The 11,134-nt window shown below is 61.4% G+C and overlaps 1 protein-coding gene and 1 long non-coding RNA gene across 4 annotated transcripts; one reads left to right on the top strand and one right to left on the bottom strand.

Moving 5' to 3' along the window:
• Positions 1-287: 287 nt before the first annotated feature.
• Positions 288-10,442, bottom strand: KEAP1 (kelch like ECH associated protein 1). Of its 3 annotated transcripts, none has more exons than XM_070625538.1 (6): positions 9,829-10,442; positions 7,196-7,881; positions 4,273-4,958; positions 2,791-2,996; positions 2,076-2,252; positions 288-1,938 (listed from the first exon to the last, which is right to left on the bottom strand). In XM_070625538.1, exons 2-6 carry the CDS (start codon positions 7,739-7,741, stop codon positions 1,772-1,774), a joined length of 1,782 nt encoding a protein of 593 aa, XP_070481639.1. In that variant the 5' UTR covers positions 7,742-7,881; positions 9,829-10,442; the 3' UTR covers positions 288-1,771. The 3 variants fall into 3 exon arrangements, with proteins under 3 accessions (XP_070481639.1, XP_070481638.1, XP_070481640.1); XM_070625537.1 differs by lacking the exon at positions 9,829-10,442 and adding an exon at positions 9,437-9,826; XM_070625539.1 differs by lacking the exon at positions 9,829-10,442 and adding an exon at positions 8,643-8,782.
• Positions 8,924-10,621, top strand: LOC139084151 (uncharacterized). Its single transcript, XR_011541504.1, has 2 exons — positions 8,924-9,059; positions 10,344-10,621. It is a non-coding gene; the product is annotated as an uncharacterized lncRNA (long non-coding RNA).
• Positions 10,622-11,134: the final 513 nt, after the last annotated feature.

The raw sequence follows: 11,134 nt of genomic DNA, 5'->3' as shown, positions 1-11,134 counted from the left end.
TGCTCAGGCAGCCTGGGGTTTGCTGGTTGGGATCCTGGGTGCGGACCTATATATCGCTCATCAGGCCATGCTGTGGCGGCATCCCACACAGAACTAGGACTTACGACTAGAATATACAGCTGTGTACTGGGGCTTTGGGGAGGGAAAAGGAGGAAGATTGGCAACAGATATTAGCTTAGGGCCAATCTTCCCCTGCACACACACAAAAAAATTCAGGCAAAAAGACTTTGTGAATGCCAAAAGGCTACGTAGATATTCTGTTGACAATTCCTAGTCCACCCCATCCATTCAATGCGGCCAGCATAGATTTATTTTCTTGTTCCACACAAACCTTCAGAGAACCAGACAGCTGGGCTCAATTAAGACAGACTTCCAGGGAACTGAGTGAGGGACGCTGTCAAGATGGGAGGGACCATTGTCCCTGGAAGGGAAGGAATCGTTTCCTTTCTGAGCTCCTTGGAAGAACCAGTGAATTCCCCAGTCGTCGAGACCACACTTCCTTCCTCTTTCCTCCACTCCCCCAGCACGAACGGAGCGGACTCGCGGGAGAGCTCCAGGCCACACACAACCGGTTCACAGGAGCCTAAGAAGATCCCCAAGAGCCCCTTTGTCCTCTTCATCCCCAGACACCTCAATAAAAAACTGGCCGTGTTCCTGCAGCCCATGAAAATGGCTGGAGAGACGGTCACCAAAGTCGGAAGGTGCGTCGGGGACGGTTCACCTTAAAATATAAGCTGTGCGCCTCTGTGACATTAGCCTCGAGGAGCCCTGGGAGAGGTGATAGAAGTTAGGTCGTTGTCTTCAAAGGAGCAAAAGTGATAGGGAAGGGCGGCCCTGTGGCTGAGTGGTTAAGTTCGTGTGCTCTGCTTCGGCAGCCCAGGGTTCGCCGGTTCGGATCCTGGGCGTGGACCTACGCACCGCTCGTCAGGCCATGCTGTGGCGGCGTCCCACATAGAACCAGGACGACCTACAATTAGGATATACAACTATGCACTGTGGCTTTGGGGAGAAAAAAAAGACTGGCAACAGATGCTAGCTCCGGGCCAATCTTCCTCACCAAAAAAAAGGGGGAAAAAGTGATAGAGAAAGGAGCCCCGTGTGGCTTGTCTATGGGGAGAGAGATGCCCCACATATCAAGATGTGCTGAGCAGAGACAACGAACTGGTTTCAAGTTCCAGCTCTGAGGCAAAGGCTGGAGCACCCTTCAGGAGAGTCCCTTCGGGCCCAGGTTCACGCCCTCTGGCCGAGAGCCCCGGTGGAAGACACTAGTTAGTTGTTCTTTATTTTCATTGGAAAGTTACAGGGTTACTTATCAACAGGACGACCGTCCAGGGCAGAGAGATCCAGAGGTTTCTACGGACGGGCCCTCCCGGGTCCGCACCTCCAGAGGAGCCTCAGGTGGCTCCCGGCCAGGCCTCCAGGACCCGTCACAAGGCCCGGGAGCAAAACCAGCCGGAGCTCGGGGCCCGCTTTCAGCCCAGAGGGAGGTGGCGGCTGCTGGCGCGGGACCCTGGCCGAGTCTGGGGGTGGCGGGAGCGGGGGCCTGTCCCGGGAGCCAGGCAGGCCATCCTGGACGTTTCCGGAACCCTGTGGCAGCGCGTGGGCCCCAATCTGGGCTTCTTTCCTTTGGAGTCGTCACGGGACGCGGAGGCACCCAGCCTCCCATCCCGGGGACAGCGTCCACTCTGTCGCCTTTTCTCTTGTCCCTGTTTTTGTATAAAAAGGACCATCCTCTCCAGCGGCCCCTCTTGGCCCGAGGAACCGAGGCGGTTCAACAGGTACAGTTCTGCTGGTCGATCTGCTTCCGGCACGGCTCCATGGTCACCGCGACGCCCACCCCACTGCGGCCCGACGTCATGCGGGTCACCTCGCTCCAGGCGTCTGCGTCCGGGTCGTAACACTCCACGCTGTCCAGGAACGTGTGGCCGTCGTAGCCGCCTGGGGGCAGAGCAGAGGGGACCGTCACTGCCTCCAAGGGTGAGGAGGCGGGGACCGCGAGCAGCCTGCCCGCCGGGGCCCCCAAGATGGGATGAGCAGGTCACTGTGCCCGCGGAGGTCCCCGCACCCGGCCTCACCGAGGACGTAGATCCTGCCTTGGTGCACGGTGATGCCCAGGGCGCTGCGCCGGTGTTTCATGGGGGCCACGAACGTCCACACCTCCGTCTCCACGTCGTAGCGCTCCACGCTGTTCAGCTGGTCCTGGCCGTTGTAGCCCCCCGCCGCATAGATACAGTTGTGCAGGACGCAGACTCCTAAAAACAAACGCACAGCACAGAGGGTGACCCCGGGGTGACGTGGCCTCGGGGGCCCCAGCCACCGCCTTCTTGGGGGACCCTCCCCTTTCCCGTCTCCCAAGGGACCGTCTCAGAAGCAAAACTGGGAGAGAGGAGCTTGGAGACTGTCAGAATCTAGCTCTATGGGCGTCTGATGGTGCAGTGGGTAAGTTTGCATGCTCTGCTTGGGCGGACCAGGGTTTATGGGTTCGGATCCTGGGCATGGACATGGCACTGCTCGTCAGGCCATGCTGTGGTGGTGTCCCACATAGAAGAACTAGAATGACTTACAACTAGGACACACAACTATGTACTGGGGCTTTGGGGAGGAAAAAAAGGAGAATTGGCAACAGTTGTTAGCTCAGGGCCAATCTTCCTCACCAAAAAAAAAAAGAAGAAGAAAGAATCTAGCTCTCCTGTGTCTTCCACAGGGGTCAAGGTGAAACGGGAGGCTGGGCTGGGATGCACCCCAGGGTGGGAGGTCCTCCACCCTCCCCTCCCCGCAGCCCCTGCCCACCTGCCCCGCTCCGGATGGTGTTCATGGGTGTGATCATTCGCCACTCGTTCCTCTCCGGGTAGTAACACTCGGCCGAGTTGAGGCGGTTCGTGCCGTCGAAGCCCCCGACAGCATAGAGCAGCCGGTTGTGGACGGCCACGCCCACCCCAATCCTCCGCGTCAGCATCGGGGCCACCAAGTGCCACTCGTCCCGCTCCGGCTCATACCTGCGAGGGCATAATGACAATGACAAGGGCCATCAGAGTGGACCTTCGGGGACACTTCCTGCGGCCCCGTGTTTGGCCAGCTCTCTCTACCCTGGAGCGCTTTAGTCCTCACAGTTGTTCTCCAAGGCGCCACTGAGCAGTAGCTCCGTGTTCCAGATGAGGAAACTGAGGGTCAAAGTGGTCACGAGCTCAAGGTCACACGCATGTGTTGGACCCCGGTGGCTCCATCATACCACTGCCAGGCCCTGTGCTGAGGGTTCGGGGTCTTATCTCACTGAAGCCCCACGCAGCCTGGCGGGCCAGGTGGTCATTACTGACCCCCAAATCACCGAGGACAAGACAGAAGCACAGAGGGGGACGTGGCATGTCCAGGGTCACTGGGGAAGTGGCAGAGTTGGGCTGACCCAGCCCTCTCGGACACCAGAACCCCAATTCTAACAACCAGGCTACCACCCAAGACGGCTGTTCTCCGAGAGTGATGCTCAGCACTGGGGTGACCAGAAGTCCCCTTGACCCAGGCACATCTAGTTCACACCTGTGCTCCTGGGGTCACTAACAGTGCCCTTTCTTTCCCTGAAAGTGACCTGCTGAGGGTGACACACCATCTCTTGGTCCTATTCACAGATCACGGGCATCAGGACCCTCTGGATTGTATTTAAAATTCCCATTCCCCAGCCTCACTCCAAACCCATTGATGCCAGATCTCCAGTGGGGGCTGGGGCGTTTATTTAACAAGTTCCGGGTGAGAACTGAATCCTAGATCACACTTCTAGACAAAAAGACGGTAGAGGACTAGGCTATGCAAGAGTCCAAAAGCCCAAAATGCTTGGTCTCTAAACACAGGGTCACCATGCACGGTTGTGCGGACTGTGCACTGCACAAGGGCGCCCCCTCTAAGGGGGCATCTTCCCGCGGAACACGTTTCATTCCTCTGTTTATTATAACAATTTGGGGGGGCAGCCGGCAGCAAGGCGTCACGTTCTAACCCAATTAGCGTCTGACATTCTCAAACTCATGGAACTTTCTCCGAATCTGCACAAAGTGGCCGTGTCCGTTTGGGATGGCCCTGGAAGCAGTTCCCAGGCCCAGACACACCATCCACGGTCCCGACCATGAATCACACAGGCGTTTTGCTTCCCGGGAAGGCTTCCACTCCCTGAAGGCGGGGGACAAAGAGAGAGACTCAGCCGCGGGGGGCGACTCCCGGAGCCGCTGGCTTGGGACCTGTGTGGCCGCGGGCCCCTCCCCCGCCCGCCGGCCGCGCCGCGCCCCTCACCTCTCGGCGCTGTTGTGGTGAATGCAGCCGTGCGAGCCCCCGATGGCGTAGATGTGCCCGTCGATGACGCCCACCCCGATGCGGTTGCGCGGCACGCTCATGGGCGCGCACGGCGACCACTGGTTGGTCATGGGGTTGTAGCAGTCCAGGGCGCTCGAGTCGGTGTTGCCGTCGGGGGAGTTGTTGCGGCCGCCCACGGCGTACAGCAGCCCGCCCACCACGCAGCCCGCCAGCCCGCTGCGCGGCACCTGCAGGTCGGCCAGGCGCAGCCACGTGCCGTCGCTCGGGTTGTAGGCCTCCAGGTAGCTGAGCGACTGGCGGTAGTAGCCGCCGGCCGTGTAGATGAGGCGGCCGACCTTGGGCGCGCGGCAGGGCAGCGCGGGCGCGGGCTTGTGCAGCGTGAGCTCCTGGAACACCTGCGCCAGGTAGTCCTGGCAGCGCGCGTCGGCACGCAGGATCTCGCACTTCTGCAGCTGCAGCTGCAGGAAGCGCGGCGGCAGCGCGTGGCAGCGCACGGCCCGCAGCAGCGCCTGCACGTAGAAGCGCCGCTGCGCGCAGTCGTACTTGACCCAGTCGATGCAGGCGTGGAAGACCTCGGACTCGCAGCGCACGTTCAGGTCGTCCCGGCTGATGAGCGTCACCAGCTGGCAGTGCGACAGGTTGAAGAACTCCTCCTGCTTGGCCACCTGCGGGGGACGGCGGCGGCGTGACGGGCGGCCCCAGGCGCCTGCGTGAACTGCGGGCTGGGGTGGGCCGGCCCCCCCTTGGGCGCCCGAAAGCCCCGCTGGGGATGATTTCAGTGAGTTCATGCCACAGGCCGCGCGCCAGGACAGAGGTACTCAGGGAAACGGCAAAGGGACAACGGACCAGGGAACTCTCTTTTTTTCTTTCTTTTTTTTTTTTGGCTAAAGAAGATTGGCCCTGAGCTAACATCTGTGCCCATCTTCCTGCACTTTATATGTGGGTCACCGCCACAGCATGGCTGACAGTGATGTAGGGCCGTGCTCAGGATCCAAATTTCGAAGCCAGGCTGCCAAAGTGGAGCCTGCCGAATGAACCACTCCACCACTGGCCAGCCCCAACTGTCCACCTCTTGGTGTCATTTTGTGTTTGAACTCTAAGAATATTACCCGTTTTTTAAAAAATGAAGTTACTGGGGCTGGCCCTGTGGCCGAGTGGTTAAGTTCGCGCACTCCGCTGCAGGCGGCCCAGTGTTTCGTCGGTTCGAATCCTGGGTGCGGACATGGCACTGCCCATCAAACCACGCTGAGGCGGCGTCCCACATGCCACAACTAGAAGGACCCATAACGAAGAATATACAACTATGTACTGGGGGGCTTTGGGGAGAAAAAGAAAAAATTAAATCTTAAAAAAAAAAAAATTAAAAAAAAATGAAGTTACTTTTTCAAAAGAGCAGATTGACTCAAAAGGAAAAATAATAGCAATAGACTATTCTAGGGGAAAAAGTGCAAGCTCTGAAGAAAGCAGCCTGAGTGGTCTCTCTCTTTTTTTTTCCTGAGGAAGACTGTCCCTGAGCTAACATCTGTGCCCATCTTCCTCCACTTTATATGTGGGTCACCGCCACAGCATGGCTGACAGTGGTGTAGGTCCACACTCGGGATCAGAAGCCACGAACCCGGGCTGTCAAAACAGAGTGTGTGGAATTAACCACTACACCACTGGCCAGCCTCAATTGCATACATCTTGGTGTCATTTTGTGTCTGAACTCTAAGAATATTACCCTGTTTTTTAAACGAAGTTACTTTTTCAAAACAGCAGACTGACTCAAGGAAAAAGGAATAGCAATAGAATACTCTAGAAGACAAAACTGCAGGCCTGAGTTGCTTTTTTTTTTTTCCCTGAGGAAGATTGGCCCTGAGCTAACATCTCTTGCCAATCTTCCTCTTTTTGCATGTGAGCTGCCACCACAGTATGGCCACTGACGAGTGGTGTGGGTCAGTGCCCAGGAACCGAACCCAGGCCACTGAAGCAGAATGCACCAGACTTAACCACTAGGCCACAGGGGCTGGCCCTCTGAGTTGCCATTTTGACCTGCTACTGTCTGTGTGACCTTGGGCAAGTGTTTGCCTCTCTGTGCCTTGGTGTTCCCCCTTTGTGAAAGGGGGATGCTATTGTAACTACCTCATCACAGGCCTGTTCCTAGGGGTACAGGCCCCGGGACATATCTGTCAGGCAGCAGCTTATATGCCCCATTGCCGTCACCCCACATGAGCAGGTCACATCGTCCTGGCACCCCAATCCATGCGACCCCTTGAACCCCATGCTGGGCAGGCCAGTGGGGGAGCCCTAGGCCCTGGGACTAATGCCAGAGCTCCTGGGGGCATCTGGTCAGCCCCACACGTGGCGTAGCAGGAAGGAGAGAAATGGGGACCACGTCGTGTCCAGCGGGCCCTGGAGGCGGCCTTGGAAATGTTCCAGAAGGCCCCCCAGCACAGGCTTGCTCCTGAGGTAGTTGGGAAGCTGCAGGGACCAGAAGGATGGAAAGGGCCTAGCGTGGGGTGCCGGCCCCCAGCAGGTGCTCTCGGGCCCTGCTTTTCCCCCAGATCAATAACCTGGGCTCCCAACTTCCTCCACGTCAAAGCGAAAATGAAACCGAGAGCAGCCGAAGGACAAGATTGTGTGGACCGAAGGGAACCCGGCGAAGGGTCACGCTGGCCCTTGGCAGCGCGCCCGCGGCTTCAGGAACGGCCTGCCGGGTTGGGCCTGCTCAGCGCCCCCCGGGGCTGAGCCGCTGGCCCCGTCTTGACCTCAGGGAGCCCAGACACCCAGAAAGGCCCCCCCTCCAGCTGTTTCCCAGACCCCCCCCAGATGTGTGGCCCAGGCTCTCAGAGCCCCATTTCCTCCAGCTCCTTCCTCGGCCCCGCCCACCTGCAGGGGGACGGTGATGTCCCCCCCAGCTCACCTCCCCAAAGTGCATGTAGATATACTCGCGCGCGCGCTGGTGCAGCTCCGCGCAGCCGATCTGCTCGGCGAAGTTAGCGATGCCGATGGCGTTACTGGGGTCCAGCTGCTGCACCAGGAAGTCGCTGCAGGCGCGCACGACGCTGTCGATCTGGTACATGACGGCGCCGTTCATCACGTGCAGCACGCACTTCTCGCCCATGGAGATGGAGGCAGTGTAGGCGAACTCGATGAGGCGCTCCATGACCGTGGGGTGGATGCCCTCGATGGACACCACCTCCATGCCCTGCTCGCGCAGCCCGTTGGTGAACATGGCCTTGAAGACGGGGCTGGAGGAGGCCAGCACCACCTTGTGGGCCATGAACTGGGCGGCCGGCACGTCCTCGTACTTCACCTGCAGCGTGACGTCGCACAGCTGCTGGCTGAGGCGCAGCTCGTTCATGATGCCGAACGCCTGCTTGGTGTGGTCCTCCAGCGTGTAGCTGAACGTGCGGTTGCCGTGCTGCGAGGGCGTCACCTCCGCCTTGCACTCGGTGGACGCGAACATCACCGTGGGCCCCGCCCCCTCCGGGCGCTGTGACCGCAAGGGCAGGAATCAGGTGCGGGCCCCAGCCCCGCTAGGCCTGGCTTCCGGCTGCATGGGGTTCCAGGTGACAAGGGACAACACCACCACTGGCACTCAGGGGCCTGGAGGAGGGAGAGAGCACAGGGCTGGGGGCCGGGCTTGGAGCCAGGCCGCTTTTTAAGGTAAAGCCACTCCTACACCTGTTTTCCTCCCCAAGCCCAGGTGCAGCAGCGTCCGCTTGTGCTCGCCAACTGCCCCACGACCTCGCCAGCCCAAGGATCCATCTTAAAGCGAACATAGGTCAGATGATGTCCTTCCCCTGCTCAGAATCCCTCCAGCAACTCCCAGTGCCATGAAGGGTAACACCAAACTCTTCAATGACCTGCAAAGCCCTCCGAAGTTGGCCCCTGTCCACCTCTTCCCTTTGCTCACTCTGTTCCCCCATCTGGTGGCCCTTCCCTTCCTAGAGTATATCCAGCTGTTTCCTTCATTCACCCCACCAACATTTATCGGGCATCTACTGTGTACCAGGCCCTGTTCTAGGCACCGGGAACCCAGCAGTGAACAAAACAGACATAAACTGTGCCCCCTGGAACAGACACTGGGGGAAGGAAGGGCCATAAATAAAATGACAGTGTGACTTGGGGTCAGTTACTTTAAATCCGGCCTCTGTTGGAGCTGAGAGACATGAACAGAGGAAGGGGTGCCGTGGGAGTTAGTTTTCCAGGCACAGGGAACAGCAAGGGCGAAGGCTCAGAGGCAGAATGAGAGAGCCGGTGGGGAGAATCAGGGAGGGGTGTAAGGAGAGAGAATGACCCGTGAAGGGAGCGCCAGGGCAGGAGGTGTGTTGTGAAAGGTCCTGCAGGGCGAAGGGGGGACCTACAGAGGCTCCCTGGGTCTCCATCTTATCCTTCCAGCTCAGCGCAGAGTCCCCTCGGGCCTGTTTATTACCATCCCAGCGCTTGTCAGGAACCGAAAGGAGCTCCTGTGCCTACTTGTTGCGGGCTGGCCCGTCTCTCTGGCCTCAACCCCAGGGCTTCGGAGGGCAGGGCGGGTAGGTCAGGGTCGTGGCCACCCCGGCCTGGTCCTCCCCCACGTCCCGCCTGCGGCCTGGCACCGCGCAGGGGTCAGTGAGCGTGTGGCTGGCCGGCTGCCCGCCCCCTGCGCCTGCCAGCGCGCCCTCCTGCACCCGGCCGCTGGCCGCCTCCCCCCGGTGGAGGCCCGGGCCTGCCTCTTGGTCTTTGGCCACCGATCGGTCAACGGTGCCCCCTGGGCCCTGGGCACTTCCCCCCACGAAGCGGTAAGTGGGGCACTGCGCATGCCCCGTCGGAGCCTCCCCCAAGGCCCGGAGGAGGGAGGAAGTGACCCCGCCGCGGCCTCTCCACGGCCGCCCCCAGGGCGCACAGCGAGCCCCCCACCGCCCCGGGGTCCCCGGGCCTCCCTCGGAGGGTGCCACCTGGGCCTCCCGCCCGGCTGGCGTGGCCCCCGCGCCACCCCGCCGGTCGCGCCGTCCAACAAAAGGACAGGACCCGGCCGCGCCCTCCTGGCCCTCCGCGGGGCCGCAGGCACCCCGAGGCCCCCGCGCCCGCGGCGCCCCGATCCCCGGCCCCCGGGCCCGCCGCAGGGGCGCTCGCGGCCCGCCGTGCCCGCAGCCCGGGCGCAGGCCGCCTCACTCACCCCGCCATGGCCGCGCTCGGGCTCCGCCTCCGCCGCCCAGGCCCGGGCGCCTCCATCGCTGCGCGCGGGGGGAGGCGCGGAGCGCGCAGGTCACCATGACTAAGCAGAGCCCGGCGCCGGCCGTGTCACAATAAAAGTCCCCGCGGCCCCGGGCCTCCGGCGGCTGGGACGACAGAGGGGCCGCACCCCCGCCCCCGCCAGCTGTCACCAAGCTGCGCAGCCCGGGCGCGGCCGCCACAGCGCCCGTCCTGGTGGCGCGGCGGAGCCGGGGACCGCAGCCCTCGGCGCACCCAGCCGCGTGGCCCGAGGCGCCGGGGATCGCAGTCCGCGCGCCCCTGTGCGCACCGGGATCGGTGACCAACAGTCTCCGCCGCCGCCGCCGGCGCGCTCACCTCGACCCCGCGTAGCCCCCGTGGCTCCCGCCGCGGGGGGATGCTCCGTGGTGCCACCCGCGCGCCGCGCTTCCGGGAAGCCCGAAGGGCCGCGGCCCGGACAGGGGCGGCTCCCGCTTAATGGTCGCTGTCGGGGACCCGCGAGCGCCTCCGCCGTCGGGGGACCTCGTCCTCTGGGCAGCTGGGCCTGCGGGGTCGCGGCCGTCGGGTGGGGGTCGGCCTCGGGACTCCCGGGAAGGAGGCGGGAAGAGGGCGGAGAGGGCGCGGCGGGGAAGGAGCCGCGATGTCCCGCCCTTCCCGCAGGTGCCCGGCGCCCCGGGGCGAGGAGCGGGGCGTCGGGCGCGGGCACACTGCCAGGCCCCCTTCGCACCGTCCCTTCCATGCGCCCGATTTCGCCGGCTCTGCGCACGGCTGCGCCCCTCGAGCTGCGCTTCCTTTAATGCAGGCCTCAGGGTCCGGCTGGATCCAGCTAGAATTATCTACTGAGTTCGGTTTCCGGTGTCTGCGTTTTTTAGGTCCCTCCGATCCAGGGGCGCGTGGCGCTCGCCTGCGGGGGTTCGAACCCGGCTCTGCCACCCTCTAGCTCTGGGCCGGTGGGTCCGTGGCTTGACCTGTAAATTGGTAAAACTCCCAGCACCGCCCTGCTCGGCCATCGGGGGAACGAAACGCGAATGCTGCCGCCCAATAACTATGATCGATGATTATTCGTGGCAAAGGATACTGATTTGCCATTTCTGCCGTTTGTCCTGTAAAGTTAACTTTTAAATAAATGTATTTAAGTTTCTTTTGAAAAGCCCATCTATATGAAAATTGAGGGAATAATAGCCAGAAAACGCTGGCCTGAACAGATGTTGGTCTAAGAAAGGGTTCTGCCCACCTTCGGGGTGAATGTGGAGGATTGGACGCCCCCGCTCGGGGTCTCGGGGTCCTGCCCGCGCGCCCCGTTTCTGCAACGTGAAGCTGCAGTTCTGGGCCGCTCCAGAGGGGGCGCCACAGCGTCGGCGGCGAATGCACACAGGGGCCGAGGCCGTGGGGACACCCGCACCCTCCTCGAACACGCCAGAAGACCTCCTGTCATGTCTCTCAACATCCCATCTACAGGCCCTGGGACCCCGTGGTGCCACTTGGAGAGCTTTATCCAAGGTCCACTCCCACACGTGCGGGAGGACGGATGTGGACGGCAAAGCTGTGTATAAAGGACTGGACTCAACCCACATGTCCCTCCCTAGGGCCCTGGTGTGATAAGTGGTGGCACATCCATGCTGTGAAATACTATGCAGCCAGTAAAAAGGACAAGACATTTGCT

This window comes from Equus przewalskii, chromosome 6 (assembly GCF_037783145.1).
Source record: "Equus przewalskii isolate Varuska chromosome 6, EquPr2, whole genome shotgun sequence".
NCBI lineage: Eukaryota > Metazoa > Chordata > Mammalia > Perissodactyla > Equidae > Equus > Equus przewalskii.
The sequence above is the reverse complement of the archived record's forward strand: the minus strand, read 5'-3'. Positions and strand labels throughout refer to the sequence as shown.

Coding starts and splice junctions, on each gene's coding strand:
- KEAP1 (XM_070625538.1), bottom strand. CDS start 7,741: ATGTTCGCGTCCACCGAGTGCAAGGCGGAGGTGACGCCCTCGCAGCAC. Junction 4,959..7,195: donor TCTACATGCACTTTGGGGAG/GTGAGCTGGGGG, acceptor CGTCCCCCGCAG/GTGGCCAAGCAGGAGGAGTT. Junction 1,939..2,075: donor AGGCAGGATCTACGTCCTCG/GTGAGGCCGGGT, acceptor CTCTGCCCCCAG/GCGGCTACGACGGCCACACG.